This window comes from Rhamphochromis sp. 'chilingali' (assembly GCF_963969265.1).
Source record: "Rhamphochromis sp. 'chilingali' genome assembly, chromosome: 21".
Classification (NCBI taxonomy): Eukaryota; Metazoa; Chordata; class Actinopteri; order Cichliformes; family Cichlidae; genus Rhamphochromis; species Rhamphochromis sp. 'chilingali'.
The window spans coordinates 29,959,375-29,986,949 of NC_137949.1; the positions used below are offsets into that span (position 1 = coordinate 29,959,375).

Sequence of the window (27,575 nt, forward strand, 5' to 3'; positions counted from 1 at the left end):
AGAGCTTGTGACAGAGGAGCAAGGGGAGGAGGAAAGTGTTTACCCTGTCTGTATGACCGGGAGCGGCTGCCAGAACCTTCCCTCTCCTCCAGTCCCACACACAGATTGTGTTTTTCGAGTCCAAACCCACAGACACCAAACACTGTAAAGAGAGCAAAGAAAAACAGAGACATCACAGACTCTCACTAATCACTGCAAAACAAACTTAGCTAGCTCCACTGCAGCATGGTAGGTCACAGTGAAAGGGCTAATAATGGCTACAGAGCAGAAGAGAACAGTTGTCCAGCCTCTGGCGCTTCCAGTGAGCACATTTGAGTGCTGTTGCTGGAGGAGCCACCTATAGCCGACTGAGTGAGTAGGCAGCGGCAGCAGTGGAGCAGAAGAGAAGAGAGCAACTCTCATGGAAATCCTTCACTACTCTGCTGCTTGGTTTACATCTTCGATGCAGTGCTGAATCAGTGTTTGGCTATGGACAGAAGTCTCTGGTGAGGCATTTGCACAGTTTTAACTGAATTTGAAAAGCCAGTGTTTTAATGATGAGGAAAGAGGCCCCGAGTGTTGAAACCCAGTGGAACCGTGCAGATGAAGGCGGCTGAGATGTGCATTCAAACTCAAGTAATGTTTTAGCAGCGGTAGTGGCGTAGCTCTAGGGATGTTCTGTCGACGGGTCTAGCTCAGCAGTTATTAGATGAATCTCTGTGAATAGTTGTACAGATATTCATTCATAACAATAAAAACCTAGAATGATTTTGGGTTTTTTTGATCATCAAAGCAAAGCAAAAGTTTTGGTGCTATTGGAGCCTTTTTGGCAAGGATCCCTTCACAACACTAACACAGATTTTGCTGGTTTGGGGTTAATGAGACTTAACAACATGGACTGAGGCAAACATTTTATCATTTTAAAATAGTTCTTATTGGTATGGACGGTAATTAAATTAGTTTTTTTTAAATACTGTAACTCAATCCCTTTTTTGGGACATAGTTCAAAATCCTTTATGCCCAAATATCTGGTATTAATGATATTTTAAAGAATCTGTAAGTTCATAAATGTTATAGCATGCTAGCATGCTAAGGTAAGACGGCTAAGATGATTAACATTATACCAGCTATATTTCCCCATATTGATACTGAAAGGATGTCAGCATACAAAGATTGCTGGTTGTTGCTAGGTAAAACTGGTAGCAAGGAGGTATACAGTGCTGTCCCAAACAACTTTATGGTTGCTGCAAGAACGCTGTGATCACACGTAGATTGCATAAAAAGACACAGACTTGTCTTGTGGAGAATTTTTAATCAAATAATTTGACACTCCTACTAATATTAATAATGATACTGTTATTCAGTGAGTGTCTTTGTGTTAGATTGTATGGCTCCAGCTTGCTAACTTGTTTGCTGAACTTTCTACTCCACCCTCTTCCTTAAATATAGTGATTTCTGGCTCCAAAAAACATTCCAACATGCCAAAATGCTAATAGTGTGACTGTGAGACAAAATCACTACTTTAGTTGAGCAACTAAAACTGGCTCACAGTTACATCTTAGTCTCTCAGGCATGTCAGATGTTATGACATAATCATAAAGTCTAGCAACCACTAACCCAGGCCTAAAATCTATAGCATTTATACATTTATGTATAAAACCTTAAAAACTAATTGTGTGATTTTTTTTTCATCAAAAAAGTATCTAATTTATATCCACAAAATGATGTGTTATATATTATGAAATCATCACATCCCCTAGCAACCACCTAAAATCTCAAATCACGGATGAAACCACATAATAATTGTTCGCAAAAACCCTTGATCACTGCATAATCTGGCATGCAGAAATTGTCTAAAACAGAATAAAAGAGTCAGTAATATCAGTAATGCTGTAATATCTCGGAGAGAAGGAAGTGTCAAATATCAGTGTACTTTTTTTATATTGCTATAATAGATGGACAGGGTAATGGCACCAGGGATTTATTCTAGATTGCTCTGAGTTCAGCTCTCACTTCCTCTGATCCAGGAAGGGGGAGCGATGGAGGGTAAATAGAGCTGCTAAACTAATAAGCGATGGATTTTTCTCTGGCTTTAAAAACTGTCACCTTTCATCTAAGTCCCCAGCTCATGACCCGAGCAGGAAAGTAACACAGGGTCATATTCCTTCCCTGAAAAATATAGGATGTTAAAGTCCACTTTGAAAGGCGTGTAAATACAAAACCTGTTCTGTATTGATTTTCACAGTTCACATCAATATGATATCTGAAGGTTGCAGTGTGTAAACGTTAACTGGTGACAAGTCCGAGAAAGATTGAGACGATGACAAAAAAAAAAGATAAAAAGGAGGTTGCTGGAAAGTTGGTTGTGTCAGAGAATAAAAACTAAATTGTCTGGATGCAAGCCTGTTACGTACGGAAAGTTTATCTCACTTTAACACTGCAAACTGACAAGTTCTGTGATGCAATACGACTGTAGCTCAGTAATCTCAGTTGGAGTAATAGGAAATATGGCATTCACAGCTGCAAAATGCTCATACAGTTCTGCAGATCTGCTATCTGGTGACACTTCCAGCTCTCTTTGGCTCCCTAGAAACATCCCCAAATTTTATGGCACTGGACAAAGACTGCAAAGATTAAAACTACAGCAGCGCTGTTCATCTTTTAATGTGACAGATTCTTACTGTCTTTTAACATTTGCATTATTCTGCAAGAACAGTACCTGTCCCTCGAGGTCAAAGGCCAGGCAAGCAATGCCATGTGTGTGCACATCCTTGAGGATGGACACGGTTTGCACAGTGTAGGAGTCCCACACACAGATGTAAGGCTCCTTGCCCACCTGTCCCGTGGCCACCAACACTCGTTCCGGATGGAGAGCTAAGCTGCGCAGAGAGAAAACGGGCAGAGAAAACACCTGGTTAGCATAGCTATTTTGCGTGATTGCATGTACATGTGTGAGTGTGTAGTTGTGTGTGCAGACAAGGGATTCACCCTCCCAGCAAATGAACACATTAAGTCTCCAATGGAAACAGAGTGGCAGCTTGATGAAGTGACATGGTTCAGTTAACTCAGTCATGCTCAGTGCACACACACACACACACACACACACACACACACACACTTAGCCTGGCTTCATGTGTGGTATCAAAGTATAAAAAGCAACACTGGCAAATCTGTGAATTTCATCTTTCTCAGCTTTTATTCATAACCTCCCTTGAATTATTTTTTGCCCTTTTCACCTTTTTTAATTCATATGGGGTTTCCTCGCATCACTGGGCATATGTTTGTAACACTGTTACATAATCCCCACCCCCACCCCCTTCGCTCCACTCGTACCTCCCCCACCTACAAGCTATCCCACTCTACAGCTGAGCAACAGCCTGCTGTATAAAGCTGTCACTCTCTTCTCCCGCTCCACCCATCCTTTCACCAGACCCCAGTCACGTTCCAGGCAGGCCTGAGTGATTTACTGGGCAAGGCTTCCTCTCACCTTGTCCTGGCCTATATAGTTCACGCTGCGATGGAGCTCCCTCCATTATAATCAGACTGCCTGTTTTGCCAACTGCTCTCCAGCATTTGTAATCCTGGCGTGTATTCAGACAGCAGGGCCAGCGAGGCTTCACGAACCGAGCAGCATCAACCTGCTGAGTGAAAGCGGCTCCCAACAAATAGCCCACTTTGACTCTCTAAACTACTTTGTCTCATCTTTCTCCTTCAAAGTTTTCAGTGTGGATCTTTCTGCCTGACTGCTGACACTTTATCTGCATCCGTAATGCGCTGTCATCACAGAGCAGATAAAGCTTGGTGGTGTAACGTCTCTGAAAGCTGAGGTGGGTCTGATGTGACAAGCCTGATCTTTGTCATCCTTCAGCCCTCTCTGCTTTTTCTCTCCCTTTGCCCCGGCTACGCCACCGACTTCGTTGAACCTCTCTCCAACTTGGCACAATTTCTCATCTTACTTTTTATGAATTATATAATCTGAGCAAAGCGGCTAAAAATAGCATTCAGAGGAAGAGAGAAATACTGAGATGCAGACAGACAGCAGAGAAAACTGCTTTGGCATGACCAGGTACTTTGCGGTAAATCTGTCTGGTGTGTTGACGTAAAACATGATTAATGAAGATGAAAACTTCCAACATCTTTGGAGTCACCAAAAAAAGGAAGTGCTGATACTTATAACTCCTATCCTGTAGTTAAAATGTGGTAGGTCCCCTTTACAGCGTGAAAATCAAATGCAGTCTTCGAGCCAGCTACAACCAGACTGTTTCCCTTACATTCCTGTCAGCTGAAGAGCTTGTTAAATGCCATCACTAATGACTCTGCCTGCAGTGCATTTCCACGGTTCTCCTGTTTCATATAGGCTACGGCTGTTTGATGCATCTGTCCTCCATCTGCATAATGCTGTAGTACAAAACGAGCTATACGGCAAACAGAGCAGCGATTTAACTCCCTGTTTTTTTATAGATATAGCTGATTTCTGACAGTGAGAATGCAAAAATAGAGCACAGGAACGACACGCTTGGTTTGCAAGAAAGATAGGAAACCCCATGAACAGAGCTCATTAAAGTACAGGAGGCCACAATTGATCCTCATTTTAAAGTAAGCTCCCGAGACACATGCAACAGTAGTTTTCTTTGTCTGATTTTCCCTACACTGGATTAAAAAGAAGCAGCGGATTAGGACATTTCAGAAGGTCTATATAGTAGAGGATATTTCCCAGGATACTGCAAAGTGTTTTTAATCCATCAGCTTGCTCCAAAAACTAAAAATAGAAAAGATAAAGTAAGCAGCAGGTATGTAGAGTAGTGCTCTTCTTGATTAGATAGATGATGATCGGGGCAAAGATTCTCTTACAGAAATTTAGTGACGTTACAAAAATAGAACCAAAATTGTCATTTTATTTTTTTCCTCAAATGATTAGTTAAGGAACAGAAATTAATTGGTTTAATTATCAAGAAACCACTAATCATTTGTAAATGATATTTTTTTGAATGTGAGGATTCACAGAAGCAATATATGCTTCATATATCAATTAAACAATACTTAAAGTAGTATAATAGTCAAAAAGGCATCACTGACATCTAGGCTGTTTATGGTAAGGGTGAAGTATAATATAAGGGTATCTGAGCATGTGTAGCCGCTTCCACCTCATCAGTGTAAAACATTCATAATGCCACTTAAAACAGTCAGTTATATATATTTTTAACCCCAGTGACAACACTGCTGAATCATACCATTGTGCTAAGTAACTGTATGAAACTCTGGAGGATCTTAATTGGGTACGACAGATGAGCTCTTTAGAGAACAAGCTTCCTTTTACAGAGTAGCCCTGGCAGCTACTAACAGTGAGTGCATTTGTGATTGTGCTGGGACTTTTTAAGAGTATCCTGGCTATGTGTTGCACACGCACCCATCTGGATAAAGTCTTTTCCTGGTTTTAAGAAACTTAGATATCCTACCTGGAATACTTCAATAGAATTAGGGACAAAAAATAAATATAAAAATACACTGTGACAACAATTATTGATACTCTGAAACCAAAGAAATATTTTTATTACTAAATGCAGAAACTTTTACCTGCTTCGTGACTCAGTGGGATGAACTGATAAATGATTCTGTATATATGTGTGAGGGAGACACATATATACAAAATAAATGCAACACTGGGACAACACAAGGACTGAAACAACACATGTATTTAAAACCTTGTTATTATTACCACCCCATGATAATAGCTATGTAAATGCAAGGTGCTTGCTGTGATAGTGAAAAATATAGAACATAACTGAACACAATTAACAAAATTAACCCAAAACCTGGGAAGAATAATAATACTTAGGCATGCAAATACACTCATTGGCAATATGGAAATGCATGTAAAGATATGAAGCAGGCAGTCTTATTGGTAACAGATTAGTCTAGTGTTCCAATAAGGCTTTTTCCTTGTGGATATGGTGGCTGAACATTTCCAGCATGCGATCTAGAAAAAGCAAAATGAACAATTACCATAGAGAATGATATTATACTGAGGCTGGCGCCTGCATATAAAATAAGCTAAAGATAACGTCTTAGGAAGTAGATCATCACAAACCATCCATATTAATCAACACTAAGACAATGGAAGATGGACGCAAAGATGGATATGTAAATCATATCAGCTCTCATAGCTGCTGTCAGCAGTAAAACTATCTGAAAGCACATTCTCACACACTGCTCTAGTGTATCACAGTGATTTGTTTCACATGCACAGCTCTAACTTGTTCAATAGTAGTCAAAATACTGTATTTATTATTTTTTAAAATGCTTTTTTTTGTTCATATCATTAGTTTGTGGACAGACAGACTCTTCTCTGCAAGCCAGACACGTTGTTATTGTACAAACCCTGCAGCAGTATTAATGGAAATGTATTCACAGCATCTCTCCAAGCTCACCGAGACAAGACCAGCCTCACTCTGGCATCTATAATCCATAATTCTGGCCGTGATCCATCATAGAGGTAACATGATATTCTGAGTAACAGGAGATGGCCTTTTATTTCTGTGTTCATGAAACCCTCTCGTTAACTCATTAACTCTCAGGATCAAAACAAGAAAACATGCAGAAAAGATCACAGTGCAGAAACAAAAAATGACTTATCAGCCTGTTATTGTCCAGCCAGAGAGTAATTGTGCTTTCTCTCATTGCTCGATTTACATTCAGTTTGAAACATGAGGTCACATGTACATATGTTCAGTATGAATACAGAGCTTGTGTAAGTTACAGGCCTATTTTATTGCTTGCATTTTAAGGCAGCTTCTTGTATTCTGTTTATTGCGTTTGCTGTTCATGTCACAGTGATGATGAAACTCGCGTTCAAGGCTAGACCATCAAATAATGACTACACGGAGAAGGCCGCCATGCCTCTATCTTCCCACGCTTTTGTGAATTTACATCCACAAATGAAATAAAATGTAACAAAAGAGGGATGTTTCTGCCTCAAATTGGCCTTTGGAGTTGACTTTGCAAGCACGTCTGGTCTGCAAGAATCTGCGTAGATCTCTCTTATTTCTGGCCAACCCCACTTAAAAATAATTGATTTTAAATTATTTTATTAAAACCCTTGTGAATTTCCTTGGTAGAGGAGGCTAAAACCTCTTTGGTGGAGGCCAAGGTTTTTAAGTACAGGAAAAACCCTGCAAATACGTGCTTTCCTAGCAATCTCTTTATCCCTGAATTGAGTGTGCAGTTAGGTTTGGGTCATGGGTAACTCAACTGGAAAACCACTGTGAAATTCTAGAACAATACCAGCACACGTGCTTTAAAACTAAAAATTTAGCTTGTTTCAGTACCATTGTATTTTTTGTTTGTTTATTTTTTATTATTTATCTCCCCCCACCCCCTTCCCGGTCAGCTACTGACTGAACTACCATTGAACACGGCAGATAAAGATCAGCCTCTTTTTTTCCCATAAGGCTGATGGAGTGAGTAAGACTCCTATGAGTTAAAAGTGTAGCCAGCTGTTCCTTTTGCTTTGAATGTATTCGTGTGAATCGGTCTTTGCGTGGACAGTATGTGCTCTGAGTGTCGGGGTTTAAGCTTTGTAGTATAGACCAGTGGGTCTCAAACTGTGGCTCAGACAACCAGGTGAAAAATATGAGGTGAGACTAAAGTCAAAAAGAGTTTCCACAAACTTTATTTTTCCGTTAATGGTGCTTTCAGCTGCTGCTTTATTTTCCTAAGGTTCACCACGGTGGATGGATCAGCATATTTGATTTGGCACCGATTTTATGCCGACTGGCTCTTCCTGATGCAACTCTCCTTTTTATCAGGGCTTGGCACCGACACTTGGAGTGCATTAGCTTGCGACCCTGAGGCAGGGTTTGTGATCTCCCAGGGATCTTTCACATGTAAGGTGAATGTGTTAACCATGTTAATGATTGGTAGGAAAAAACTAAGGGTTTTCTAAAGTGGTGCATTCCAGCAGTATAGCCAACCTTCCCAGGGTGTTTCCTCTCTTCAGGGTTTGCTTACCAATCTGACCAATCATGCCTCCTACACACATAAGCATGATTGGTCTGTATACAGTTAGCCAAACTTAACTGTATTAAGTTTCCTGATAGAATTCTGTTCATTTTTCTCATGTTTCTGGACATTTGATAAAGAAAAAAAGTATTTATGTGTAACTTCAACCCAGGTTATTAAAGATATTAAGAAGAGTGAAGAGTATTTTTAATCATAGTCCTAATGATTTTTCTTGAGTGGGAGCCAAGACTGTTTATATGCAGGAAAAACTCTGTTTCTGCTGAGGTTTAGCAGGAACCTCGGGCTCTTAGAGTTTCTGACTTGAATAAAAGCCATTTGGAACAACGGCAGATATGAGGAAAGAATAGCAAAAAACAGTTTTAACAAGGCTACCGACTCTAATGATGTGCCTCACAGTACTCTGCTCTAACTGGAGGTCGTTAACTGTCTCCCAGGTCTATTCTGTTATCGCCCAGTAACATGTTTATTTACATTTCTAACAAAGCATTAAAACCGCCTAAAAGGCCAACCAAAAGAAAGCTAGACTACTGCATCATTGTCTGCTCAGTCTTTCATTCATGTGTAAACCTGCCAATTAGCTCTTCCACATTACTCAGAGACCAGTTAAAACAGACTTCAGGGTGAATAAAAAAGTGGGAGAAATGGGTAAAATCAGTTTAATCTGACAAATGTTCCCATGTGACCCCGTCAAAGTGAGCTGTGAAAAATTTAACCTGTGAAAATACTCAGAGTTATAAATGTCCTAGGTATATATGGATAGGTTGAAATTTTGCACTTTTTAATTCACATTATTATATTTTAGCATTTTGACACAACATACCTTCATGAATCCATTTTTGTCTGGATAAAACTTCTTGTATAATCTTTCAATGTCTGATTCCTGCTGTGCCAAAAATGTATTTGTAATACAGTAATTTTAAACAGTTGAGAAATATTAAATTAGAGATTCTATTTAAAATCATGAAATTAAAACCATGATGAAGTTGAGTGGGTGAGCACATGTATACAACATGTATACAAAGCTACTACAGGATTTTATTTAAATTCATATATTTTTTTTTTTTACCTTGATATGAGCAGCACGCCCAGTCTTGATAATAATAATGCCATTAAATTTTCCATGGCGCCATGGTGGGTTTGATGGCGCCATTGTACAAAAAAATCAGGTGATGATGAGTGGGTCAGGTGAGAGGCATTCATTGACTTTTTACGGGATTACCCAAAACGAGTGCTGCAATGACCCTGTAAAGTACAAATTAATGTAAAAATTGCTTACGAATCTACAGCAACAGTGCATCAAGAAAATGAAGAGAAGCAGTATTTGAATTTTAAGTCCCTCTAAAGAAGCCACTTCTCTTCCACATGAGTTTGTGCAACGTGATAATTCAGATCTGAATGTGGCGAGCACTGCTCCTGGTTGTGCCGCAGAAGTCATATTCAAAGGCAGTATTTAAAAGAGCTTCATAAGCACTCCTTCGAGGCCTTTAAAATGGCTATTACTTGGCATTTAATAAATGACAGCTTAAGGGACCTATTTAGCTTGCACTGTAAGTACATAGCGCTAGTTCAAACCACCTGGCTGCACAAAAAGCACATGGTCACGCTATGAGAGGTTTCTGCATTTCACACTGAAATACTCTGATCAAATTTGCAGATTTTACACCAATTTACCACTTTTGTACTTTCAACAGTTTTGCAGATCATATATCAGATTATTGTTTAGTCTGTGACTCCTCCTGCTCACCATTTGAACTCAGGCACTTTACTCACAGGGCAGCGGAGGGTTAGTATCTCTACTGTCCGATTAATAATGGAGCAGGAGTCCAGCTGACGACCGACACAGTATAAAGCTAGTCATCTCCAGGCCAACCCACACACAGACGCACATATGTCAACACAAGCACTAAACCACTGGTCACAGGTCATTGTTGTGCAGCATGCTGAGAAAGATGAGTGATATAATGATTAATGATAACTTTTTATTAAAAAAAAGGTTTCAACATTTTCCCTGAGATGCAGAGGTCGAGCTACTAAATCCCTTATTACCTCAATTTTCCAATTCAAGGATTCCTTCAAGGACAGCTTTGTTCAAGTGCATTTTTCAGATACTGCACATTAGTATTGGACTGCACAAAGGTAAATATGCCCACTTTACTGTCTACACTGTCAACCTTTCTTTTAAAAATGACTAAATGTTGAGCATCAATGTCAAATATTTTACATTAAACCACATTTTATATTAAAGCAGCAACCCATTCGTCCTTTTTGTACGAATGGGTTGCTGCTTTTCCCAGGATGACATTGTTTAAAAGTAGATTGTCAGTGACAAATAATTTTAAAGCATAAACATGAACTCAACAAAATAATTTTTAAAATATTAGTTTCTGTTTAGTAATTAATGTTAGTGTAGTGGTTCCTTCCAACATGGGAGCAAGAGCAGTCTTCAAAGGACCCCTTGCTTTGCTGGAGTGCCCTTGAGCAAAATATTGAACCCACAGCAAACTAGGGATGCTGCTAAGTAGGGGTGCACTCCCCGTGGAGCTGAAAAATATCGCATTACATTGCACAAGGTGACACCAGCTCCAATAATGACAACTCTACACTTTCAGTACACGTTTCAAGTCTGGTGCTGTCCACGGTGCTGAAATGCATTTATATGTTTATATAAACATGTCATTACTACCTGATTATGTCATCGTTGTGCCCCAGGTAAAATTTCTGCTTGTGTTCCCGGGTGTTATACACAACTCCCACACCGGCGACGAAATAGACAATTTCCTTGGCGGCGGTGTAGTACAGGTTGTTGCGGCACTGATGTCCCCGGTATCCGTACACCCACTCCAGTCTCAGGTGGCAGTTGGGAGCAGTCCTGTCAGCCATGTCCGCACTTCCGTGTGTGTCTCTCTGTCGCTATCACGCAGGCTTTCGGATATAGTGTCATTCACCAAAAAGGATTTATTTGAAGCCCGCGTGTCCCATTAGGCTAGTTCCATTGGAAACAACCAGAGTCAAGAGCAAGCGTTGAAATCGGGCATCTTTGCGGGTTATGTGAATTAAAAGACTCGCTGCCTGGTAATATGAAAGCCCTCTGCCTCTGTTTAAGAAACTGATTTCTACGCTTGTGTTTTCATTCAGTCTACTTGTACTTCAGCCCCGGGCTCGCGGTCCTCTTCGAGTTGGGTCAAAGCTCCTGTCAAATCCTACAAAGATGGAGCTGTACTGTTATTCCACAAGCACCGCCTACAAAGATGACGGAGGAGTCCGTTACCCAATCAGATGCTTTGACTTACTCAGGAGGAAAAAGCAGGAGAGGACAACTCCGTCATGACCAAGAAGCAAGCAGTCCGGGTGCTAGACCCTATTTCTGAATATTTTTTATTTAATGTCAGCATTTGTGCTTTTAATGTGTTCTTTTCAACCATATAATTAAAAAAATACCAAAAGCAGGTAATTGAAATTTTAATTGTTTTAAAATTATGTATTACTTAGTCCATTCAAGTATTCATAGTGTTTATTTAAGTGTGGCGTGTTTCATGACTTATATAAAGAGTTATGAGTAAGAAAGTTCTTTACTCACCTAAATTAACTGCTTCCACAGATTTATATTTTTATTTATTTTATTTGATCTATATTTCTTGTAAATCAAATTTGAATTAATGCATTAATTTTAAAAAGAACAGTGATGTCCCATGAATTTAATTTAATTTAACTTTATTTTATTTTATTCAGTTCTTTTGAGGAAATTGCGGCAGTGAAGGACCGCCCTCCTAGGCTGTTGCCGAGCGACAGAGGAAGCCTCGGTCTCGCCTTCAAGTCATCTTCTCTTAGCAGCTTGCTAACTGACTTTTAGATCTACGCTATTTCTCCCTGATTAGCAAAAGCAATGGAAGTGACGATGGACCCATTGTTTCTGGCGTGGAGCTATTTCAGGAGGCGGAAACTCCAACAATGTTCTGATATTTGTACGAAAATATTACAAGACAACCCATACGACCAGGTACTGTGGTGAAGTTAGCAGGGTTAGCCTAGCTTGCTAACGATGGACAGCTGGACAACCTGCTGCATAATCCCGATTAGTCGAGTCTGTGTTGTTTATATCTCACTAACGTAGCATTTCATCATACTTATTCAGTTTATTATAAACTTAGTAGCTGTTGCTATACGCTACTTTTCTTTTCAAGTCTCATTTCTATCGTGTCTTATGTTCGTTCTGCTTCCTTCCCATTTATTCACATTTTTCTTAAATCTCTTTACTCTCTCGCTAACTGTCTGCACTCTATCTTAAGGACTCATCTTTGCTAATCTCAGAGGTAACCATGACTGCACATGTCTCTGTTTTCCATCTCATTTTGTTCTTTTTTATGGATAATTTGTGTTGTAGCTCCAGACTGTTTTATGCCTTCTTCTACATAAATGTGAAATATTTCACATGACTAAAACTTGCTTGTGTGTGTGTGTGCGCGCGCGTACTTGCGTCATAGGCTGCATGGAGCTTGAAAACCCGTGCTCTTACAGAGATGGTTTACATAGATGAAATCGAGGTTGACCAGGAGGGGATTGCTGAGATGATGCTGGATGAAAGCTCTATTGCTCAAGTTGCACGTAAGTTTAAGCATTTGCTCCAAATTCCACAATTCATTAAATTAATAATTTGAACATTTTCTTAATTAGTATTTTTTTTTTTTATAACACTTGATCTCTGCAAGGACCTGGTACATCACTAAGACTTCCTGGAACATGTCATGGTGGAGGTCCCACACCAGCTGTCAGGTAGGTTTTTCAAGACAACGAAAACAAAAAACCAAACTGATGAAGCTTTCGTGATTAATCTCTAATCAGATATATTTTATTTCCTGAAATCTAGGCCCATGACACAATCAGGACGCCCTATAACAGGATTTGTGAGACCCAGCACACAGTCCGGGCGCCCTGGGACAATGGAGCAGGCCATCAAAACCCCACGTACTGCAAGCACAGCTCGTCCTGTCACCGCTTCTTCTGGTAGATTCATTCGTCTGGGGACAGTGAGTATTCCTACTAAAGGCCATGTTTGACACATGCCTGTTTCTATTGCATTTTCTCAAGTTAATTTATGCAGCAGACAATATATTAATGTAAGACTGATAGCAACAGTCATTTTATTATTTATTATGTTACACTGAAAGCCTGAAATTCTTAGCATGACCTATTTCTTTTATTGTTTTTCTAGGCTTCAATGCTAACAAATCCCGAAGGACCATTTATAAACTTGTCTAGACTAAATCTGGCCAAGTATTCCCAAAAACCCAATTTATCCAGGGTAAGACTCAAACTGTGACTTCCAGACATTTATCAGTTGTTTTCTATTGTGTTTTTCCTGCATGTGAAGCAATCTTCTTTCTCCACAGACATTATTTGAGTACATCTTCCATCATGAAAATGATGTGAAAAATGTAAGCGATACACAAATCTGCAGTGTAAAGAAAACTACCACACATTAGATGACAGGACTGTATGTAAAGAAATATTATATTCCTTGTACAGGCTTTGGATTTAGCTGCTCAAGCTACTGAACATGCACAGTTCAAAGACTGGTGGTGGAAAGTTCAGCTGGGAAAATGCTACTACAGGCAAGTAACACACCATCCTTCATATTATTCAACTGCAATGTTTGATTAAATTAACATTTATGTATATGAAATTATGTAATGTCTGTTTCTCTCCTCTTAGGCTTGGTTTATATAGAGAAGCAGAAAAACAGTTTCGATCAGCTCTCAACCACCAAGAGATGGTAGATACGTATCTCTATCTCGCAAAGGTAGTGATTATTGCCAAGGGTTTGTACATTTTAAGGTTCTCTCTCTAAAGCAATGTTTTTCTTGAAATCACTATTCTTGTTTTCATTTTCCTTTAGGTTTATCAGCGTATGGATCAGCCAATAACGGCTCTCAGTCTTTTCAAGCAAGGCCTGGATCACTTCCCTGGAGAGGTTACCCTTCTAACAGGAATAGCTCGTATCCATGAGGTACAGTATGCCATCATCATCTCGAATATAGTCAGTTTTTTATTTAATTGCATTGTCGAATATCACATAACCACTCCTTATCAGGCACTTTAACACAATTCAGACAAGTTCTAGCTGCCTGTGGTTCATTTCAAAAGCTCTTTTCCAGTAGACAGAGTGTCTCTTAGAAGTGTTTTCGGGTTTCAGAGTGGCTCTTTAGCTTGTTTGGCACTCTCAGCTGGATCCAAAAGATGTAGTTTCTTCACAGTTATTTTCCTTTTAGATGGTTTTGTGTGGTTTTCCTTTCAGAAGAAATTGTTCAGTTTTACATCATCACAAATTTGATCCTCCTCAGTCAGGGACGCTGATGTGTTCTGGTATATTAAAATTAAATTAAATTTGTTGTTTTCTGTGCCGTTAAGTCAAGTGGAATGTTTTTATGATGTATCCCAAAGTGCTTAACAGCTAAAAGAATAAATGTCATAAAATAATAAGACAATAAAACTGCTTAAATAAAGAAAACAAAATGCCATCCATCCATCCATCTTCATCCGCTTTGTCCGGGGCCGGGTCGCGGGGGCAGCAGCCTAAGCAAAGAGGCCCAGACCTCCCTCTCCCCAGCCACCTCCTCCAGCTTATCCGGGGGAACACCAAGGCGTTCCCAGGCCAGCCGAGAGATATAATCTCTCCAGCGTGTCCTGGGTCTGCCCCGGGGCCTCCTCCCGGTGGGACATGCCTGGAACACCTCGCCCAGGAGGCGCCCAGGGGGCATCCTTGTCAGATGCCCGAACCACCTCAGCTGGCTCCTTTCGATGTGGAGCAGCAGCTGCTCTACTCTGAGCCCCTCCCGGATGGCCGAACTTCTCACCCTATCTCTAAGGGAGAGGCCAGCCACCCTTCGGAGGAAGCTCATTTCTGCCGCTTGTATCTGCGATCTCGTTCTTTCGGTCACTACCCACAGCTCGTGGCCATAGGTGAGGGTAGGGACGTAGATCGACCGGTAAATTGAGAGCTTCGCTTTTACACTCAGCTCCCTCTTCACCACGACGGACCGGTGCAGCGTCCGCATTACTGCAGCTGCAGCGCCAATCAAAACAAACAAAAAACAAAATGAAAAAACAAAAACAGTAAAAGCACAATTCAAAGTAATCAGGACTTAGTCTGGTGTAATAACCAAAGACCGTTTTCAAAAATGTCTAATGCCCCTGATGTAAATAGGCAGTTTGCTCCACAATGTAGGAGAAGGTACATTTAAGTTTCTGATTTCCTCTTTGTTTTAATCTGGACCACAGGACAGTCAAAAGCCTCTGCTCAGCAGACCTGCTCAATGAGAGAGCTAAGGAGGTGCCAACCCCTGCAATCACTTAAAATCAAAGAAAAAAAAAAAATTAAAACTTACTGACAACCAATAAAGGAAGCTAATATGAGTGATGTGTGGTCTTGCTTACACTTGCCAGTTAAGAGCTGGCCAGCTTTAGTTGGCCAAGCAGTGACAGGCTGACACCTGAAAGCAGACTGTTAATGGTCAAGTCTGGACGAAATTAAGGAATGAGTAACATTTTCAAAGTCACTGAAGTGGAGAAATGCAAGCAGTCATAGTTAAAGGAAGCCAGCTTTAACAACAGCTTCACTCCCAGCTTCTTTGCAATATTAACCTTAGTACTTGAATTGCTGAGGTTAAAGACAAAAGGGCTTTCAGTTACACTAATAGTGTTTGGTTGACACAAAATCTTAACGACTTGCCTCCAAGCTATTTGGGAACCACTGGACTAATGTAAACTTTCCACCATAGCTGCATGGAGTATAACCTTAACAGTTGCATGAATCATTAAAGATATCCATCCATCCGTCCATTCATTAATTGTCTCTAAAATGGTATTTTGACAGGAGATGAACAACATTTCATCAGCGACAGAGTACTATAAAGACGTCCTGAAGCAGGACAACACTCACGTGGAGGCCATAGCCTGCATAGGCAGCAATCACTTCTATACAGATCAGCCTGAGATTGCTCTGCGCTTCTATAGGTCAGACAAACTTTCTGTACAATTTGTGTAATGTGTTGTTACAATTTATCTGATGAGATTTTATTTACTATCTGTGATTTAATATGTTTCACCCATTGCTAGACGGCTGCTCCAGATGGGAGTGTATAATTGCCAACTGTACAACAACCTGGGCCTGTCCTGTTTCTACGCCCAGCAGTACGATATGACTCTGTCCTCGTTTGAGAGGGCTCTGGCCCTGGTGGCCAATGATGAAGAGCAGGCTGATGTCTGGTACAACATAGGACACGTGGCTGTTGTGAGTTAACAGAAAATTACTTAATATGTTTCACTTCCATATATGGTTCACAGTTAACATAATTTGACACTTAGTTAATTGAAATGACAACCTTACATTGTATAATTTAGAATATGCTCTGTGTTTACAGGGAATAGGGGACTTGACTCTGGCCTATCAGTGCTTTAAACTGACTTTGGCATTTAATAATGACCATGCTGAAGCTTATAACAACCTGGCTGTGCTGGAGCTGCGAAAAGGTCACCTTGAACAGGTAAAGACATAGTTTTGAATCATTGTCTTTGTTAAGCTGCTAAAATATGAGTAATGAAATCATAATGGTGATCCTTTCGACCTCTAATGTGATATAACACAGCCCATTATAAGAAAATCACTAAAATGTAGTTATTAGCGTCATATAAACTGTAATCCAGCTCATATTATCAAAAGATATCTCTCAAATTATACTTGCGTAATATAAATCCAATATTCAGTAAGCCCCTGTTACTCCAACAAAGAGCTAGGCAATAAAGCAATTTAGCAATAATAGCTTGATATGAGACAAAGCGTCATGAGATATATGGGATTTTATTTTTCCAGTAGCAGGAGGAGCATGAGCAATCCACCTGCTTAACACTTCTGCTGCCAACATGATTTAAAAGGTTAAATTTTCAGGGTTTTCCAGCTTTTTTCATAGTGATAATGATGATGGCAACGTGATGTAAGGATTGCTCCAATTAAAGAAAATAAAACTTTAAATCTGTAAACACTGCATTTTCATATACATTTTCATGACAGGTGTTAATTGTTTCCCTGCCTTTAATCCAGTCTAAAGGCTTCCTTCAGACTGCTGCATCACTGGCCCCCCATATGTACGAGCCACACTTCAATCTCTCCATTCTCTCTGAAAAGGTAATTTATCGCTATCAAGGTCCAACCAAATCATGCAGTGCAATTAAAAGTGACAAAGTGTGATCTTTACATCTTCTTGCCTGTGTCCAGCTTGGGGACCTTCAGAGCAGCTACAGTGCAGCCCAAAAATCTGAGGACGCTTTCCCAGAACACGTCGACACACAGCAGCTTCTCAAGCAACTTCGACAGCACTTTGCAGTGCTGTGAGGGACCACAGCACTGCAAACGACCGGGTTTTCTTTTAACCCAGTCTTTAAAAAAGTCATAATTTGGTAGGTTAGTCTTGGAAATGGACAAAGTGGGATTAGTTTTGGCTTGTGTTTATTTATTAACTGCCAGTTTATTAGATACATCTACAATTGAAGCTCTTTAGCAAAATGAGTGGTGACCCTTTGAAGTGTTAATTGTTAACTGTAATTCTACACTTCAGTGTTGAAAAGTGATGTGATTGTCCTTATTTGATTCCAGCTTGAGCTGTTGTAGACTTATTGTTGTGTACAGAATAAGCTCATTGGTTTCTTTGATTTTTTCACTGTTCTCTGTAAAACTCTATTTCAGTAGAGTTTCAAAAGGCTGTAGTTGATGCAACGCTAGGTCTAAAATGTCTAGGTCAAGTGTTTCAGTCATAGCCCATTAAATGGTAAATGTTTGGGCTCTAACTAACATGACCTTTAGAGGGCATGTAAAGGTTTTCCTGAAACACTGGCATGTTAGTGTACAAATGTGTACAGTGGTAAAATATGTGTACATAGTAAAGGTAAAGGTTTTATTTGTAACAGTTACAGAATTTGCATACATTTTGTAGATGCCTTTATAACTCAGATGTATTTTTCTTATTTTAATCTTCTTGGACATTTTGTAGTCTCTTGCAAAAGACATGACAATAAAGAAAAAAAAAGTTCAGAAGACACGTCCATGCCTTAAAGCCAGACTTGACTCTCTGTTTAAACATTTAAGCTAGAGCTAAAAGGTCTTGGTGTCCTCTCACAAATCCATTTCAGGTTCCAGTTGCATGGAGCATCGTTCCATGAATGAAAGGGGTTTTCTCTGGGATACATAGCAGCACAGTCTTCATTGTTTTGGTTGTTAGGCTCTCCAATATCCCAGTACCTGAAACAAGAGATGGGTAACTTTGCTTAGTTTTTTTATGTGTGCTCTGACAGAGATATATGGGAAATTACCATATACTTAAATTAATAAACTGACATATACTTAAATTACGTTATCACAAGTGGATAATGGTTACAGGGCATTCAGAAAGAATTTATATCGCTTGTCTTGTTCCACATTTTGTCACATTACATTACTTTATTCCAAACTGGATTTGATTCATTTTTCACTTCAAAGTTTTACACAACAGCCTATAATTACAAAGTCAGAAAGATTTGCTTGAAATTCTTGCAAACGCATTAAAAGCAAAAAACAAAAATACAACATGTACATAAGTATTCGGAGCCCTTGCTCAGTACTCAATACTTTGTTGAAGCACCTTTTGCCACCTTTAGGGTTGTTGTCCTGTTGGAAGATGGACCCTCACCCCAGTCCCAGGTCCATAGTGCTCTGGAGCAAGTTATCATCAACTCGACCATGAGTAGTCTTGAGTAGTTCCTGCTGCTGAAAAACATCCCCACAGCATGATGCTGCTACCACCATGTTTCACTGTAGGAATAGAATTAGCTAGGTGCTGATCCTTGGCATTCAGCCCAAAGAGTTCAATCTTTGTTTCATCAGTCCAGAGCATTTTGCACATGACCTGAACAACTTTGAGAGTCGTTCTATTAGAGTGACCATCGAGTTCTCGCTGACTAAGGCACTTACACCCTGATTGCTCAGACTGGCTGGGCGTCCAGCTCCAGGAAAATTCCCGGTGATTTCAAACTTCTTACATCTACTGATGATGGAGCCATTATCGGGACTTTCAGGGGTGCAGAAATGTTTCTGTACCCTTTCCCAGATCTGTGCATTGATACAATCCTTACCACAATGAACTCCAATCAAAAACTAATAGAAACCTCTGACAAGTGATCAGTGGAAACACGATGCATCTGAGCTCAATTTTGAGTGCTATGGCAAAGGCTGTGAGTACTTATGTAAATGTTGATTTGGAAAAAAAAAATAGCAAGAAAACTTCTTTCACTTTGTCATTATGGATTAAGATTTTTAGGAGAATTTATACCCCTCTTCCACCCTTGTCCCATCCAACCATGTCCAACTTCCTTCCACATCTGCATCTCTCAGTCCAATCCAGAATCCACTGTGGGCAAGCGATCTCGAGGGGTCTCGAGACATTTTTACAATTTCAGCAAGGGCCATCTGACAATATAGGAAATACACATGTACGTGAAAACACACACAAACATTCATATATGCTAGTGCTGTTCATGAGAAGTGGAACTTGTAAGTTTGTCAGTAAGTTTCATTGTGTTGTTTAAATGTTGAGTCTTACATGTTCCTCTCTGCTGTTGATGACCAATAAGTCGCTTCCTTGCCTCTTGCAGAAATGTCTGGCATCCATCCACGATCTCCGTGAGAGTTCCTCAGATAAAGCGAAGAAGTAACACATGGAATTGATGACAGTCCAGCCTGGCAAACACTGTCTGCAGCCCTCTTCTGTCGACAAAAACCAAAAAAAACGGAATGACATAACAATTATAGAGCATTTATTAACATGATAAATAAAGAAAAAGCCTCTCACTGAGCATTGGCATGTGGGATTCCAACATCGCTATTTCCGTTTCAGTTCTGTCTATTAGTTTTTCGGTATCTTTTTTCCTTCTGTTCAGATGATCAAGCTCCCACTTGGTAATTTGCTGTGACTTGATCTCTTTCGCCACCTCCTGTTTGGCTTCAGTCTTGCTTTGGAGTGCAGCGTTGTAAGTAGCCTGCAATTTGGCAATCTCAGTGCTGATGTCTGTTACTAAATGGTTCCCATAAGTAAGTCTGTAGTCTGAAAGTAGAGAAAAGGAAGACTTTAAAAACTGTACAATTTTTACGGTGTTGGTACAGCTGAAGAAAGAACTCTAACGGAAATAACAAAAGAGCAGTAGCAGACAAACCTCACTTAAAAATATTTATTTATTATCTAGAACACAGGCAGTTTTTAGGTCACAGCTAAGACAGTTTACACATTTTCCTTTTTTTAAATTGTCCCATAATTAAATAACATAGTGAATAGCTCTTTAGTATAGTTGTTAATACATTTGCCTAACAACTAAAAGATCCCAGTTCAAGATTGGAAACAAAAATCCTGGTTAAATATGCCACGTTTGCTGATCCACCTGCTCTGGTGACCCTTTCTAAACAAAGAAGTAACAGGTATTTACAACTGAGTTATCAGCTTGTTGGTCCTCTTATATGGATAAATTATGTAACAGAAATACTGCAATTAAATTAAAACTCAAATTAGTCTGGCATTTGGCATGAGTGATCTGTAGTAATCTAATATTAGCCAATAAAGTGGGCAAAACCTGATATAATAGTCACTGATGCAAAAGCATATAACCATTTTTATAAATTAACATATTTATTAATCAAATAATCAAGCGCTCCTCATATTTTGTAGCTTAAATCATGTATAGAAAGTTTTCTGTTTGCAACCAGGTGAAAAAAACGCGTCAACTAATATGTTTTTCTAAGGGAATACAAACTCTGAATTTCCCTGATGCTACTTTAGTGACCGTTATTTAAGGTACATTTGTAATGTTAGTAATTAAACCTGCATTTTCTGTTTTGTTCTTTTTTGATCACTTGGGGGCAGCAGAAACAAACGTTTTAGAAAGCTGACACAAAACAACCTTATACAGTTTATGAAAAAAAGACTGGGCTTTATTATTTTGGTTTCCATGAATTTGAGGGGATAACATCCGGTTTCATAGATGCTAATGTTTCTTCTGTATTCACCTGCTAACTTTAGCTACTCTTTAGTGGCAGGCAGGTAGTGAAACAGTATTTATTGGAGACTTTTCAGTAAAATTAGCGGCCTATTGAGGACACAAACACAGGTGAATAAGCAGTGAAGCTACAGGGTGGAAAACCAAACCAGGGAGTTAAAACTAGATAAAAAGAGTCAGGTGAGAATAAATCAAATCCCTTTTTGTTGACCTCGATTTTCCCACAAGAGATGATTATTTTCCCTCCTGTTGAACCTTTTTTTTAAGATTTAAAAAATTTCTCAATATAACAAAAACTGCAGCTTGCAGTAATCACTTACAATAGACTCCCAGGCCAATATCAACTGCCAGCAGAAAGGCAGCGAGCACTGCCAGGCTCACTGCAAGCACTTTGTAACGATTTAAACAGGATCCAGGCCCCATTGTGGACAGGGACACTACACAGATAAGTGGTGGATAAATATCAGAGCCATGCACAATACAGCAACATCAAAATAACACCCAAGTGGTGGGCGAAAATGTGGATGTGTAATCACAAGTTATAAAAAGTGCTGTGAAGAGCAAAGCTAGTTTCTGGCAGAGAAGAAACATTAAACATATTTCCTTAATCATCATTCATCTTCTTGTCATTTACCTTGTTGCCTCTCCTGGTTCAAGTTGAAAGAGTGGTCATCTTCACTAATGTCCTCAGGATAAGTCAGTTTGTTATAAGTACTCTCAAAAAAGCCAGCATTATTTCCGTTGTCCTCCATTTTAATCGACGAGATGAGAAGAGTGCAGCAAGATCACCCGAGAAAGAGAGAGTATTTGTTAGGACATTGCCCTGCGGGTGTTTGCGCATGTGTGTGTGTGTAACATTGCAAACAGAAAATCAAGTTTACTTGTTAACCATTTACAGGAGGTAAAGGAACAGCAGAGTTTTCAGATCATCTAAACAAGATTAGGATCAGAAATATTCTTTAAGGATGAATTTTTATTTTATCAAGTTAAGCATTAAACATCTTAAAATCATTACAGACCAGATACTGCAGACATTTTTCCCCCATATACAACTGAATATGCTGAGTTTTGTCAAAATACTTTAAAAACAAAAAAACCGAAAACGTGTCACTTACAGTAGTGTATAACACGATTTTTCACATGTCAAGTTACAGCTAATTTATTTGAGAGATTTTATGACATTATTGCTATTATTATTTTGAAACATCATCATTGAGGTCCCCTTGTGGTTTGCTTTGGCTCCATCTCGCAGATCCAGTTCAGCTGTTTGCTGCTACATTCTACATTGTACCACGTCTTCACATTATCGGTAAAGAAAAGAAAAGCAGCACAGTTCTTCTTCTCCTCACCAGAGCTGTCGGGCTGCCCACTTCTCCAGTACCTTGAGTAAAGCACAATCGCTTAGAGAGGAACTTGTTTTCAGTACATTTGTCAGTAATGAATCATAGCGCTTCACGAGTCGCTTACATTGAATCCACCTCGGTCACATTGTTAACCCAGACCCACGTTCCCTCTGTCACCACATCAGTGAGGCCGACCCAGTATCCATTCTGCCACCATACGCCAGAGCTGCTCACTTTTTGAAAGTTGTCGGTTATGAGGAGCTATGAGAAAGCAGACATTCAATTTGATTTTTAAATGATGACTAATAAGTATGGTGTGATCGTTTAGGCATAGCTGAGCAATGCTATCATGAATATAAAACATTTGCTCCCCGTGGTTAGCCTTTATCAAGATGTCACATATTTGCTCTAAGAAGTTAGACGAGTACTATTTTTCTTACTTTGCCAGTTTAAAGTAAGTTCAGTCTAATTAAATCCCACCCACACAGACCCACACACGAGCAGAGATGGTAAAGTTTTTGAGTGTGAAGCTCTTAATAACGTACAAGTTAATGAGTAATTGCCAAAATTAAACGTATATTATTATGACTTTACTTTTTTATGCACCAAGATTATGAAATTGAAATGAATCTTAATCATTAACAGAAGATAACTTTCTCACACATGGTGGGCTCGAATTTCTTGGCATTTTAAAACCAGACACAGAGGCCTACAAAATAAACTATTTAAGCAGAAAAGACTTCGTTTCTGACCAACCTGCTCCTCCAAGTTATTGATGACAAGCAAGTCACCGCCCTGATTAATGCAGTATTGTCTGCTCTCCGTCCAGTTCTTTCTGGAGTTTATTTCATGGTGAGAAAAATAATAACAGGATGTTTTAAGAAGGAGCCATCCTGTTGGGCATCTGCCGCAGGTTTCCTCTGTTCCAAGAGAGATCGAACAACCATTTACTATCTCACAATAAGCCGTGCAGATTCACAGCATGCTGCATGTTCACAAAGACGGGTTGGAGGCTGAACTTACCTAAGAGAGTTTTATTTGTCTGGAGATTTGATTTCGCTGCATTTAGTGTCTCAATTTGTCGCTGAAGCAAATCATTTTCGACCTTCAACTGCTTCACCTGGAGCTTTAGCTGCACGTGGTTGGTGCGCTCTTTCACCAGTTTTGCCTGGGCCTCCAGCCTCTCTTTGATGATACCACTGTGGTTGCGGAGATGGTTCATTTCAATCAACAAGGGTGAAACAGATGAATCTGAAACCTGAAAGTCTTTGGCTTTGACACCTGAAAGATAAGAAAGGAAAAGAGGGTCAATATAAAAGATTGCTCTAATCACAGTGATGTCAGCCATTGGTTTGTGATCTTCAGTTTTCCAGATGTCATGTTGGCTCCACATATTTGTTTCAAAGTAGATTTGTTAGCGTATTGCATCTATAGACAGTATGAGTGCTTGTCACAGACACAGATACCAGCTAATATATACAAATAACTATACAAAGAACTACATTCACCGAAAGGTCCAGTGACTGGAATTGAGCTCAGGTTGTTGACTATGGCTGAGTGAAAAACCTTGCCAGCAGATTGCTTTGATTACCTCTAATTTGTATGAAAGACACTATTGTACACACAAACAGTAACCATTTACTCTTCTAGGTGCAGTGTGCCAAAACGCAGAAACAGACGACATTTGCTTTCAAAGTAAAAGTTGTGCGGCAACTAACACATTTCTCCAGGCAGAAGTTTTGATTTGAAGGCAAACGATTTTCATTTAGTTGCACTTTTCACAGTTTAATACTGCTCGGTAAGTAATTAGTGAGGGTTAGCAGACAAGTTAGCATCTTCCATGCATACTACTAGCAAAACTTGCAACCATCTAGCGACCAAAGCAACTGCAAAGCAACACATACCTGTTTCATGATAGTGAAAATGGCATATACCAACATAAACCGCAAATGCTGTGCTTGTAATGTGTCCAAAATGAAACATTACAAATACAGTATTATTCTTGAGTGTGGCTCTGTGTCATTTGGCACACTGAAAACATTAAGAAACTCTGGTCTAGAAATAAACTCTAATCAATCAGATATTCATATATGTAAAAGTAAATTATATGAATTTCTGCAGTTTCATACCATCGTTCGTACTTGGTTCTACTACTTTGTGCGATTAATATCATACAGAACAAGGATTATACTTCAGATTAAGGAGTTTCTTATTGACTCTCATACTTACAATAGATCCCAGTGACAACAGCAGCTATCAGCAGAACAGCATTCAGCAGGCTCAGACTCAGTATAACCAGTCGGTGGTGTGGAAACGCAGGTCTGCTTCCATCTGCAAACAGACCTTGAAAATGTTCCTCTCAGTTAAAAATCCTAATAAAATATTTTGTCTTCAGTAAATCAAATAAATTTATAATGGGGACTTTCCTAATAGGTGACAGAGCAATCTGCTATGTGGTTTAGTTTTAAACAATGTAACACACTTATTACAAATGTTTTACATGTATCTGAAACCAAAATGAGTAAACGAGTGAAAGCTCCACGAGGTCAGATTTCACAAGGAGGGAGTAAAGCGGTGGTATAAAAAAAAGCAGAAAAGAAACTGCTCGGAATTTGATTGTAAAGTGAGCTGTACCTTGTCGAAATCTTTGACGGTGAGAGACTGAATGGCCATCTGTGCTGAAATCTTGAGAAATCTTTTCAAATGTCATCTTCTCCTCAGGCACCGACGGTAATTGTGAGTTCTTGACTGGTGCAGGTAGCGCTTATTGATCTGTTTGTCTCTCCTGGTTGTACCAGCGATAAGGTGTGTGTGTCTATGTGTGTGTGCGTTTGAACCCTGGTCTGCATGTTGAGGTAATGCCTTTTACAAGAATGAGATAATATCGCTCTAACGTTTGAAAAACATTAGCATACTGTGTAATAATACTGTGACTGATGCTGCACATGTAAACTTGTTTTCAGACTGCTGGGTAATTGATTGATTGATTGCATCTTTATTTTGAACATGTTGAAAAAGTATAAAAAAATAGAATTAAAAGAGACAAATGAACAAAGCAAACAAAAGGAAAACGAGCAACCACAACTCCAAATAACGTCCATGTTCAAAAAGGAGCAGGAAGAAGCATAAGCTGCTGGGTAATTACATTTTTGTTCAAAATCTTCCTAGATTATTAAATATACAATTAATTAAAATTTTGCTAATATTCTTTTGTTCTTTTGAGGAAGCACATTTATAATATTATATGTCACATTTATGGACAGCAGCTAGTTAGCCTAGCTTATCACAAAAACAGGAAACACCCAGCCTAGCTTTCTGTGACTAAACAAAATCCACTTAATGCTCATTCAGAAATGATTCATTAGCTCAGTCAGTTTCTTACAATCCCAATAATGCTGTGAGGAACATTTGGGAGGAACATCTGGTTATCAATCAATCCAAAATACTATATGATTCCTACATACTTTCTACAGCTAGAAATCACGACTAAAATATAATGAATGGCTTTGCTGTAATTTCCTTGGGCTTTTTATCATGCTCTGTAAATCCTCTCATTTCCCTCTAGACAGAGGCTGCTAAGCATTCAGATTATAAAATTTAGAAACAAAGCAATTTCTTTCAAAGTGCAGATTTTATAAAGCACTCATAAATCATTTTAACAATAGACAAACTTTTTAAAACACTGCAGATTTAATTGTAAGCAGATATTGGGGGCAGGGATAGCTCAGTAGGTAAAGTGGTCGCCCCATGATCGGAAGGTCGGCGGTTCGAATCCACTTAACGGCTACCCTGAGGTACCCCTGAGCAAGGTACCGTCCCTACACACTGCTCCCCGGGCGCCTGCTTAGTGGGCTGCCCACTGCTTCACAGAGTGAATGGGTCAAATGCAGAGAAAAACAAGTAATTTCCCCATGGGGATCAATAAAGTATCCATTATTATTATTATATTTGCCCAGGGCCATTAAGATCAAACCACAGCCAATTAAATCTTAAAACAAAGACGTAACTTTCGGCTGTGGAGCTTCAGAAGTGCCTCAAAGCACAGAAAGTAGAAATAGTCCACTCAACACTGCTAACACGTTGATTACACTTTACACACATAATGATGTTAACTGCATTAAAATTAAAGTTGGGCAGATAATAAGAGTATGTTTCTTGTGAACCAAACTCTAATTTTATTTAACTTTCCATTTTCCTGGTGGCTCAGGATGCTTTAACAATAAATAAGGGAAATAGACACTGTAGTGTTGTGTGATGGTAATAAAGTCTACTTACCAGTGCAACTAATTAACTCAATCATTAATCCAGTCCAGAGGAAGTCCATGTAATCCCAATAACATTATGACATTTTGCTACACTTTTGTATTTTTTGTGAGTTACAAAATGTGAAGAACAGCTTATTATCAGTCATTCCAAGATGTCTTCTACAGCTAGTAATACAAAGTAAAATTTGATGTGTTTGTTAGTATTTTCATCTTAACCTGTATAAACTAACCTTTCCATCTGTACCAGGGATGGTAAATAATCAGGTCATTAAAACCAAGAATTCCTTTGATACCGCTAATTATACGATTCTTAAAACATTAATAAATCATTTTTAACAAGTGGACTGTTCCAGATACACAGCAGTGTAGATGGTAAACAGATATAACTCCTCATTAGTGTATTTGTCAAAATATATTACTGAAGCTGGGGTATAAAAAACACAGTAAAACATTATGTTAATGTCAAACAATTTAAATTTGTGTATATGACATATCAAAAAACACACTACAGCATCGTCCTGTAGATGAACTGGGTTTAACTGTGTAACACAATATCTGTCAGGGTTGGTTGAAAGAGAACCCAAATGCAGGACTTCTAGATGAAGATGGTGCGTTTATTTACAGTGAAGAGAGCAGAAAGCAGTGCCAACGATCACAGTGTGTGTGTTCTTCCTGCGCCTGTGTTTGTGTTTGTCCTCCTCGGTGTCCTCCACATGTTTCCGCAATCCTCCTGGAAACAAGAGACGCAACAGTGAGTACATTTTAGACCAATATCTAAGCTGCCCTTTTTTATCTAAAGTCTTGGAAAAATTGTATATGACCAATTGATCACATACTTGAATGCACAAAATGTTCAGGAGATTTTTCAATCTGGTTTTAAAGCAATGCATAACACTGAATC

At 39.2% G+C, this 27,575-nt stretch overlaps 4 protein-coding genes across 4 annotated transcripts in view; 1 reads left to right on the forward strand and 3 right to left on the reverse strand.

Annotated features, from left to right (window-relative positions):
• eml5 (EMAP like 5) overlaps positions 1-11,204 on the reverse strand; it is a 51,387-nt gene extending 40,183 nt beyond the window's left edge. Inside the window, exons 1-3 of the mRNA XM_080870440.1 lie at positions 10,682-11,204; positions 2,699-2,858; positions 44-142 (exon numbers count right to left, since the gene is read on the reverse strand). Coding sequence (XP_080726566.1) covers positions 44-142; positions 2,699-2,858; positions 10,682-10,878 — 456 coding nt within the window. The 5' untranslated portion in view covers positions 10,879-11,204. The remainder of the gene's footprint in view (positions 1-43; positions 143-2,698; positions 2,859-10,681) is intronic.
• A 562-nt stretch (positions 11,205-11,766) lies between these two features.
• Positions 11,767-18,063, forward strand: ttc8 (tetratricopeptide repeat domain 8). The gene is made up of 14 exons (XM_080870597.1): positions 11,767-11,995; positions 12,480-12,600; positions 12,705-12,768; positions 12,863-13,022; positions 13,208-13,297; positions 13,386-13,430; positions 13,522-13,607; positions 13,708-13,795; positions 13,892-14,002; positions 15,869-16,008; positions 16,111-16,285; positions 16,416-16,538; positions 17,093-17,176; positions 17,267-18,063. The coding sequence occupies exons 1-14, from the start codon at positions 11,882-11,884 to the stop codon at positions 17,381-17,383; spliced, it is 1,518 nt and encodes a 505-aa protein (XP_080726723.1). The 5' UTR covers positions 11,767-11,881; the 3' UTR covers positions 17,384-18,063.
• On the reverse strand, positions 17,387-21,848 carry LOC308389293 (uncharacterized protein). The gene is made up of 6 exons (XM_080870598.1): positions 21,701-21,848; positions 21,387-21,503; positions 19,872-20,123; positions 19,623-19,786; positions 19,353-19,489; positions 17,387-18,286 (listed from the first exon to the last, which is right to left on the reverse strand). The coding sequence occupies exons 1-6, from the start codon at positions 21,816-21,818 to the stop codon at positions 18,121-18,123; spliced, it is 954 nt and encodes a 317-aa protein (XP_080726724.1). The 5' UTR covers positions 21,819-21,848; the 3' UTR covers positions 17,387-18,120.
• A 171-nt stretch (positions 21,849-22,019) lies between these two features.
• LOC308389294 (uncharacterized protein) lies at positions 22,020-25,939 on the reverse strand. The gene is made up of 6 exons (XM_080870599.1): positions 25,044-25,939; positions 24,639-24,752; positions 23,433-23,690; positions 23,166-23,329; positions 22,534-22,670; positions 22,020-22,447 (listed from the first exon to the last, which is right to left on the reverse strand). Exons 1-6 carry the CDS (start codon positions 25,117-25,119, stop codon positions 22,276-22,278), a joined length of 921 nt encoding a protein of 306 aa, XP_080726725.1. The 5' UTR covers positions 25,120-25,939; the 3' UTR covers positions 22,020-22,275.
• Positions 25,940-27,575: the final 1,636 nt, after the last annotated feature.